General features: G+C 34.0%; 3 protein-coding genes across 8 annotated transcripts in view; 1 reads left to right on the forward strand and 2 right to left on the reverse strand.

Annotated features, from left to right (window-relative positions):
• skila (SKI-like proto-oncogene a) overlaps positions 1-9,769 on the reverse strand; it is a 672,908-nt gene that overhangs the window by 532,945 nt on the left and 130,194 nt on the right. The gene's annotated exons all lie outside the window — the stretch shown is intronic.
• On the forward strand, positions 1,119-9,533 carry apoda.2 (apolipoprotein Da, duplicate 2). Of its 6 annotated transcripts, none has more exon segments than NM_001201348.1 (7): positions 1,119-1,200; positions 1,390-1,458; positions 8,156-8,312; positions 8,392-8,526; positions 8,640-8,758; positions 8,942-9,030; positions 9,107-9,533. In NM_001201348.1, coding segments are annotated over 4 exon segments (570 nt in total). In that variant the 5' UTR covers positions 1,119-1,200; positions 1,390-1,458; positions 8,156-8,312; positions 8,392-8,406; the 3' UTR covers positions 9,349-9,533.
• apoda.1 (apolipoprotein Da, duplicate 1) lies at positions 1,452-4,049 on the reverse strand. Its single transcript, NM_001076582.2, is given in 5 exon segments — positions 1,452-1,953; positions 2,070-2,155; positions 2,233-2,354; positions 2,447-2,566; positions 4,028-4,049. Coding segments are annotated over 4 exon segments (558 nt in total). The 5' UTR covers positions 2,561-2,566; positions 4,028-4,049; the 3' UTR covers positions 1,452-1,717.

Here is a 9,769-nt window from a genome sequence, read left to right on the forward strand (position 1 = left end):
ATTGTCTCCTTTCTATAAGGTGACTGTATTTATATGTTAAACTAAATTACAGCATTTAAATTAAAACATTTAATTTCAGATTTTTTGTAGGTTAGCAATAAAGCAAACTAAATTAAAGATTACATTCAAGTTGGCATTCTCTAAACCATCCCCATAATTCTTCCACTCCTGTGGGATGGCAGGGCAAATCAAGGTTGGACCAGTTTTGGCCCGAGGGCTTTAGTTTGGCCATCTCGGATGTAGAATGTACATTTTATGTACAAGTGTGTCAATCTGTTTATCTATCGAGCTATCTGTCTATAGATATGTATAGTTTAAGGTAGATAAGGTGTATAAATAGTTGAAGTCAAAATGATTAGCCCTACAATGAATGATATTTATAATGATGTTTAACAGAGCAAAGCTAAAAATTCTGTATTTTCTGTACTTTTTTTTCTTGAGAGAGTTTTATTTGTTTAATTTCGGCTAGAAAAAAAAATCAGTTTTTAAGAATAATAATTTAAAAAAACATTAAGCTCAAAATTATTAACCCCCTTAAGCAGTTTTTTTTCATTATATACAGTAAACCATCATTTATACAATGATTTGCCTAATTATCCAAACTTGCTAACCCTGTTAAGCCTTTAAATTGCACTAATAGTATCCAGATGAAAAATATCTAGTAAAACATTATGATCATGTCATCATGGCAAAGACGAAATAAAACAGTTATTAAAATTTTGTTATTAAAACTATTATAAGTCATGATTACATTAATTGTTTCATGTACTGCAAAAAATGTCTTCAGTATTCAGTATACACCATTTTGAGGGATGTAAACAAAAACTATTGGTTCCTGTGTATTTGCTGTTTTATATTTTTAATGATTTCTATAGCTTATGTATATCCAAGAAGAGCCACACATTGATAAATAATGTTATGATAGACGTTTTAATATTAAGTTATGATTAAATTGCCTCTTGTTAAACAGTTTGATAACAAGCAGGAAATGTTCATGGGCCAATGAGATGACCAATTAAAATGGTCTATAGTAGGTTTGCGTTGTGTATCAAGTGTTCGTGGATCTCAACTCAGTTAACCAATCAAATCAAATCAAAGATGATTTAGTTTACCCAGAGTTCGCCGGGAGCCATTGAAAGACGCTGTTGACACGAGGCCAAACAAACGCTACACTTCAGTTTTAAGCCGCGAAGGAGTGAGGTAAGATGATTTATATAACCGTTTAATGATAAAAATTGTAAAACAATCAGTTCTGAGACGATCAAATTTCGACACTTTAAATCGAAAAGATTAAATCATATTTATAATTTTAAATATTGTTATGTTTTTTATAATTCATAGTCGTGTTTTTTATTATTATTATTATTATCATTTTTTATTTTTTTGCAGCCACGAGGAGCTTATAAAATGTACCAAAAATAGTCACAGACTCGAGGCAAGCGTTTTCACATGGTTTTGGTTAGTGCTCTATTTTATTTTGATCAATTGGAAACTTGTGCTTTCAATTATAGGTACAAAAATTCCCAAAACAGATAGAGAACATTTCTAATTTGCCAACATCCATTACTATTTGATAAATATTTTAATAACAATATGCTCTAAAAATGGTGCCTAGGATTTATATAAAACCATTTTCATAGTATACCTAATATTTAAAATAATAGTATAGTACTTTAACAGTCCACAAAACATTTAAAACACATTTCAGTTTAGTCATTCAAAGTTTTTGGTCGCATCCCTGCTGCCTGCTCAAGATCATCCGACTGACATCAATGTTGTTACTGGTAAAAACCTCTTTTCCATGTTCAATGGTGGCAGCAGGCAGGGATCGGGTGCGTCCCAAAATCCAAGCAAAGTCTACATGGAAGAGTCTCAGGACATCAGTGCAGGAATAGACCAGAGCCGAATTCTCATAATCAGTGGACAAAATCCAGTATGGCGTGTAGGGCAAAACTGTCAAATAAAGAAGACATGAAATATGACGTAGGCTTAAAGATGTTTCCTATTCATTATGAAAGAAACATGTAATTACTCATCATTTGATGTTCAAAGGAAAAGCAGATTCTTACCATAGGAGAAACTAATTCCAAGCTTTGCCGGGTTTCTTTTATCTTCCACCACAGCCGTCCCGTCAATTGTTTTTAGCTCTCCTTTTCTAAAACACAGAAAATCTGTAATATAAAGCATTTACATATCACTGGTCCTCAAAGTATCCATTGACTTGGTACTCACAGAATTTCAGAGCTCACTACATGAGCTGTTCCGTCCAGCTTGAGAGTGAAGTTGGTCTCAATGCATCTCCCTCGCTCAAACTGTGCTGGAAGTTTAGCGATCTCAAACCACCGGCCCATAAACTACATGGAGATACAGGTGTGTAGATTGTGAGTAAATGTAAGGGACGAATGTAAGATGTGATCATATCTTATGTTGAGGTGCAGTAAGTTACTTTTTGAAGATTGAAGGCGGGTTGAGTTGCAGGTTCCGGGCACGGACCCCAGTGAGGCACCTGGGCACTCATGAGGGGCAGAAAGAGGGCCAACACGACCAGAAACACCTTCATTTTACCCTTTTCAAAAAAAAAAAAAGTAAAAGTAAAAAATGTATCTGCTGCTTAAAACATATGCCAAAGTAGTTAGTAGTTCATTCCGCTGTGGGAAGCTTGATAAATCAGGGACTAAGGCAAAGGATAATAATTATTTATTTGCTCATGTTATTAGGAGCATTATTAACAAACAAAACAAAGAATTTTTGTACATTTAATGGTCAAGACATTTACAACAGAAAATGTATTTACATTATATTCATTCATTTACTATATATATTTAGATTCACTTTTTGCTGATTATAAAGACTAACTTTCAAAATTATTAGGACCAGTAAAAAATAAGACTCATATTTTCAAATGCTACAATTATTTATCCAAAAATTTGCCTTATTTTGCACTACACTGTCAGGGAACTCTGAGGGCAAAAAAACAAGATAAATAAATAAAATAACCATTCATTAATAGTAATCAAGTTAAAAATGTTCAGTTAATCGAGATTTTAATGTTAGGCCAAATCGCCCATTCCTAGTACATTTTGTTAATTATTGTATTAATCAACATTTAAGTTTAAGCTAAATGCAACCAACATGAACTCATGAGCTGTTAATGTAAAATTAAGTCATGACTTTACTTGAAGGGGCACCTAGTCATTAACTCATCTTTAACTACTCATGGACTTCTGTGTTTAAATTGTTGATATTGATTGAACACTTTTTTTTATTGTTGTTCAGTGTAAACGCACTAGATGGACGTGCAAAAAGAGTTAATGTGTAGTTGATAATGAGTTAATGGTAATGTGCGTTAACATATCATGAGTTCATGATGGTTAAATTAAGCATAAACTAATATGGTAATTAATGCATTTATTAAAAAACAATCATGTACTAACAATTAATAAAGGTGGCCGTTTTTCACACATGAACTCATGTGACTCATGTTGTAGATAAATTTTATGATTAGCACATATTAACTCCTCAGTCCATAATAAAGTAACGTTTAGTTCACATATTAACACATCTTCATGTACTGTTGTTGTAAAGTATTACCTATAAAAATATTTTTCAAAACCTAATTTAGTTAAGTAAATTCTGCATTATAAATCAGGTCTTCAGTCTCACGCGATCCTTCAGAAATTATTCCAATATCCCAATTTGATTCTAATATACATAAATATGATTATCAGAGTTGAAAATCTTTTTGATGCGTATTATTTTTGATGAATCTTTTGCTAACCTTTGGTGAAAAGCAACTTAACCGAAACACATTTACTCAATATATCAATCTTGTAACAGTACAAGTTTCTTTACTGCAAATGATTTGATAAACTTAAAGCAGGCTAAATATAAGTTCTGTCTTGCTGAATAAATGAGCAAAAACAGTATTGACCCCAAGCCTTTGAATTCTATTGTGAAGTATACACAGATTCTATTTATCGTCTAAAGCAAATATCAAAAGTTTGACACCCAAAAAATAGACTCTTACCTCCTAAAGTCGTGCTGAATATGCGATGGACTGGAGAGCGCCGAGTATTTATTTGAATCATGTGACTGTCCCAAGACATCTTTGTGAGTTTATTCCCAACATGAAGTAAGTTATTAAGCTAATTGAAGTCATGAGAGAATGTACCATAATGGACAAATATCTAAACTAAACAAATGCTGCTAGGTCTTTTTTCCTTTTAAGTTGAAATAAAAATTAAGTTCAAGTTTAGGGCTTGATTGCGTAAGGAAAAGTAACACTGAAGCAACTAAATCATATATTTCAAACTCAATTCCTGGAGAGTCGCAGCTCTGCACAGTTTTGCTCCAACCCTAATCAAACACAACTGATCAAGTAGTCTCTAGTAGTTTTGAACTGCTTGATTATTTGAATCAGCCCTGTTTGATTAGGGTTTGAGGAAAACTGCAAAGCTGCTGCCTTTTGTTTGTGACCTATTGCTGCATCCCAATTCACATACTATCTGTCCTACATAGTATTTAAAAATTGAATTAGTATGTCCCAAATCGTAATATGTTAAAAAGAGTGTGCCAAAGGTTCCCGGATGGTTTACTATTTCCGGTAAAAAGTTGAAATGTAGAATCGTCCATACTCTAATACCCCAACTCTGATATTGCCCACAAGACTTTGCGCATTGGACGTGAATTTGATTAGAACGACAAACACGGGTGAAAAGTGTAAATAAACTAAAACATGGTGGACGCGCAAGACCAACCGTCAAGTAGAGAGGCTTCGGTAAAGATGTTTGCATGACTGTTAATATCTAGCCCACTGGAAAATGTTTAAATTGTGTTGTACAGTATGTGTTATAGTCCTTCTGCAACAACAATACTGAGCTTATATAAAGACATGTTTGCACATTAACGTCTGAATGCATAATTATCCAAAGACCAGAGGAGATTTCTTTGCATAAAAGACTCGTGAATGTCATTATTGGAGAATCCTGCTGCTACTTCTCCAGTAAGGTAGGAAATTATAAGTGACAGAAATTTGGATGATGTGAGGATTATTGACAGGGCTCATAATTAAGCAACACAACAATCTGTTAAAGAGGAAGTAGTGTGTACCAAAGCTTGCATACTCTTCAGTTACACACTCAAAGTATATACTTTTCCTTCACAAAAAATACATACTTTAAGAGCGTAGTATAAGTATGCGAATTGGGATGCAGCATATGTTCTAAATCAGGGGTTCCCAAACTTTTTTAGCCCGCGACGTCCAAAATAACAATGTCAGTGAATCGCGACCCCCATTTTCAAGGTGGTTATACTGTAAATGTATAAACGTTGCAGACACAACTCTAGGCATATATAAACATGAGCATATTGACAGCACAAAAATGCAACAGCCTATTAACCACATAATATTCTTTTCAGTCATTTATTAATTTAATTACATTTTAATATGAAAATTAAAGGCTGCTGGCTGATTTTTATTTTTATATTGTTGTTTCTTTAACACAACTATTAATTATCTTCTGTAAGTTATAAATAAAATATGTTTTTTTTTAATAGTTTAATAAAATTTATTTGAGTTTTGGAAATCTCTAAGCTACCCCCGAGGGGGTCCCGACCCCCACTTTGAGACTTACTGTTCTAATTCAAGTGTTATGGTCTTCTGTAATGTAGATGCTGACAGATAGTTGGAGCTATAATGAGGAGGCTGCTCATGGTTGCCCACACCAAAATCGGTGGAAAAAAAGTTCTTTATGCAACAGAATTTTTTATTACACAAGGACCGTATGCTCACGTGTAAATGTGTGTTTTGCATGTTGCAAGCGTTTGTGATAAGTCACAAAACACTGGTGTGTTTGGGAAGGATTCACATGTGTCTTGACCTCCAGCTAAGGACACCACTTTGCACACACCTTTCAAAACAAAATGAATGGAAAAAAACATTGTATAACATTAAAAGTTAGGAGAACCGTTTCAAAAGTAAGATAGGCATGTAAATACCAAAAGCATCATAATTATTAATAAAAAAAAATCAATATCCATTCTTGGTACTAAAATAACTATGCTTAAATGGCATAAATATGAAAATCCTTGGAAGTTATAGATGGTGCATTAAAAGAAAAAAAATGTGTGTGTGTGTTGTGGGCTATTTTGTTTTTGCTAATTTATTTGTTATGTGTGTATATAAATAAAAAATAGTAACCTTTCTGAGTCCAAATATGTGTAGACAACATACCTGTCAACATTGGGATGTTAAATTAAAGGATATGCCCACCCCCCAAAAAAATCCCCAAATTACTAAATATGTTCATCTGAAGCTGTTTCATTGTAAATCAACAGTTAAACGGTCAGTAATATTTTTATTATTGTTATTTACAAAGGATAGAATAAATAGTAAACATTAGCTGTAAATAAATTAGCAAACGGTTTAGCCTATTAAAATTAATAACTATTAAAAAAGAAATAGAATAAAATGATAAAATCTCATTAACCTTTTCTTCACTGTATAATTTAAACATTCTGATTTAAGAGCAGCAAATGAATTTCATTTAGATTTTCGTTTGATTAAATTAAATAACAGAGGTGCCACTTTAAAAATGCACACATCTATAATGAAAGCATTCGATTGCTTTCCTGATGTTTTTTGCTCATTTAAGACAAAATTAGTTGTGTTTGAAAGAAAACCCACCAAGATCGACATCTCTAGATGTTATTACTATTATTAATCATGTGTAAATGTCTGTTTAAACACGCACCCAAAACCAAGAGTGTCTACTTCAGCTCCACTTCAGATCGCGTGTACAGAATCTGTTTGGGAAACAGCATCTATTTATCTATTTATTATAAGTGTTTTCATGCCTAAATTAATGAAAGCACAGAACAGATTTACATTTAAGAGCAAGGGCTGTCCCCTAGTGGTTTGGCGGTATGGTTTGCGTATAGGGATGCTCGGCTCTTTAATGTTTATTGCTACCCTTCATAAAAAAGATTGAAAATACGGGAGCAATACAGGAAAATATCTTTACGTGATGATAGTGGGATAGAACCGTAAAATATGGTAGAATCCCGGGGAAATTGGGAGAGTTGACAGGTTTAAAACACATGGTGCAACATCTGAGGAAAATGATAAATTCATATTGAAGTTTGCAAGGGACAATATTATATATATATTTGAACAAATTCATGGACTAATAAAAACCAATTTTGGACTTTTAAAAAAAATGCTTAGTCACAAAACATGAACACTTTCAGTGATACTGATAATACCCAAACAGTGTCATGTCCAGAAAAGACATATTCATATTTATGGTTAATAAACTTTTAATTCATTATGGCTAGTAAAATTAAGTCATCAGCCTCTGGCAGGTGTGGTGCAAGGTGGCATCAAAACATCACTGTTAAAAATTCTTCACTGCCTGATTCTTCAGTAAAAATACAGTTTTTTTTTTTAAGCCAGAGATGAGTTGTACAGCAGACTGGACTGTTTTTACTTGTATCATTGTGCCTACGAAGTTAAATAACACTGCTGTGATAAGAACATTATGAAAGATTTGTGTGTGTGACGCGACCTTCAGTTGAGAATACAACTGCACACAGCTCTTTCATAACAAAAAGATAAAAAGAAAATATTGTATGAAATTTTAAATGCTAGAAGTTTGACATTCCAATGTGTTCATGATTATTGCTTAAATTAAATTTACCCACACTGTCCATGCAAAATGCAGTGTTACAAAACTTCAGGATTTAACTTACTTCTACTAATGAGACTAATGGAGTTGAAATCTAAATGAGGAATGACATAATAAATTTCCTCAGTAAAAGTTGTTCTCATAAAACAATGCTAATCTGACAGATATGGGACATAGCCTTTAGTTTTCAGGGTTTTGTGTTCTTTCACATTATTAAGTGTAGATTGATTGTTACAGTTAATTTCACAGAACTGTATATATTCTGACAGAAAGGCCGATTTGATAATTATTAAATAAGATGAAGAAAATTAATTCGAAAAATTTATGATTTGGAAAAAATGATTTGAACATCTAACAGAGCTTTAGTTTTATGGATGTGGAAAGCTTCAGTCAGTCATCACTCTGTTCTTCACTCAAAACACCTTCTTCTCAAGGTGTGTTTATTTAACCTTCCACATCTGTTTGAGCAGATGCCCCGGTTCCCCAAACCTCTAATAATGAGGTTATGTCAGTTGAGGAGGTGGAGTTAGTGATATAACAAATCAATCGTCTATAAATACTGAAGTTGGTCAGAAGTTGTCACAGTTCTCCACCTTGAACACAAGCTTCACTCGTGAGTCCAAACAGGTAAGATGATGCTTGGGTTTTCAGTCTCAGTTTCCAGCAAAATGTCTGTCTCTGGTCTGCAGATCTGACTGTTTTCCAGGTTGAAACAGAGAGAATGCAGGCTCTTCAGGTTGTGTCTCTGACTCTGCTGGCAGTACTGGCAGTCAACGCTCAGTCCATCGGCTCTGGAAAATGTCCACAGCCCCCTGTTCAGAAAGACTTTGATCCCACCAGGGTAAACTTTTGCTCAGAAATATTTATTAAGTACTTGTTAATCTTCAGCTTCAAAGGTATGTAATTTTTCAATTGAAAAGATCTTGTCGCATAATGTTTTGTGTCTTTTGCTAGTACATGGGCAGATGGCATGAGATCATGAAGTTCCCTTCACCATTCCAGTTGGGCGAGTGCTGTCAGGCCACTTACACCCTGAGTGACGGCATCGTCCTGGTCCGAAATGATGAGATTCTGTAGGTTCTGATCAGCACATTACATAATATAATATCCAATTTGTCATATATTTGTAATTTTTCGAACATTGAAAATATTTTGGACACCTTAAGCAAATTTACAATTCACAATGGTTTGTAAATACTCATAATACTCCTGCACTTTCTTGTGAAACCTTATATATTTGATCTGAATCTCTTCAGCTCTAATGGCACCATCAGCTTCATTGAGGGAACTGCCAAGATTGTAGATGCCTCAGAGCCTGCCAAACTTGTAGTCAGCTTCTTTGAAGGTGAGTCTGAACAAATCATTCTTGGCATTTGGTTTATTTCTTGAAGAGTCGCTGATTTGGGATCTTCCTTCTGCAGATGCTCCTCCTTCACCATACTGGGTTCTGGCTACTGATTATGATGACTACACCCTGGTTTACTCCTGCACTGATTTTGACAATCTCTTCCATGCTGAGTATTCCTGGATCATGAGTCGGAGCCGCACACTTAATAAGGAGACTATCTCTGAGCTGTTGGACATCCTCAAATCCCAAGGCATCGGTACTGAGGCTTTCACTGAGACCGACCAGAGACCGGAGCTGTGCAGCAGCATGCCCTAAAGCAGCTGCCTTCTGCAGTCTACTACTGTAAATGTGCTTTGTCTGTATATGCTGTACTCGCACAGCACGAGAATATGGAGAAAATGTGAATGGTATCTACCTAATTCTATGAGAAGTACTAAAGCTGTTCCTTACTCAGCATTAATCAAACTTTGAATAAAGAACAAGATATAAATATTGTCAAATATGATTTTTGTCATTTGTTCTTATTTGTACAAAACATATGTAGGAAGAAACAAACAAGAAGTCATTTTAAAATGAGTAGCATGACAGTTTGCTTTTTTTAATTTGTGATCAATTTATACATTTAGTAAACTAATAATGAATGTTTCCTCTCTTCCTCACTGAAATAATTCACTCTCTATAGCTGCAATACTTTAATACTACTTTTCAATATAGTTGAAACCTTTAAGAAAACAGA

This window comes from Danio rerio, chromosome 2 (assembly GCF_052040795.2).
Source record: "Danio rerio strain M-AB ecotype USA chromosome 2, GRCz13ab, whole genome shotgun sequence".
Classification (NCBI taxonomy): Eukaryota; Metazoa; Chordata; class Actinopteri; order Cypriniformes; family Danionidae; genus Danio; species Danio rerio.

What these genes read in the sequence shown, in the direction of transcription:
- apoda.2 (XM_087238544.1), top strand. Translation starts at nt 8,407, where the DNA reads ATGCAGGCTCTTCAGGTTGTGTCTCTGACTCTGCTGGCAGTACTGGCA. An exon ending in AAGACTTTGATCCCACCAGG is followed by an intron (nt 8,527 to 8,639) that starts GTAAACTTTTGC and finishes GTCTTTTGCTAG; the next exon opens with TACATGGGCAGATGGCATGA. An exon ending in TGTAGTCAGCTTCTTTGAAG is followed by an intron (nt 9,031 to 9,106) that starts GTGAGTCTGAAC and finishes TTCCTTCTGCAG; the next exon opens with ATGCTCCTCCTTCACCATAC.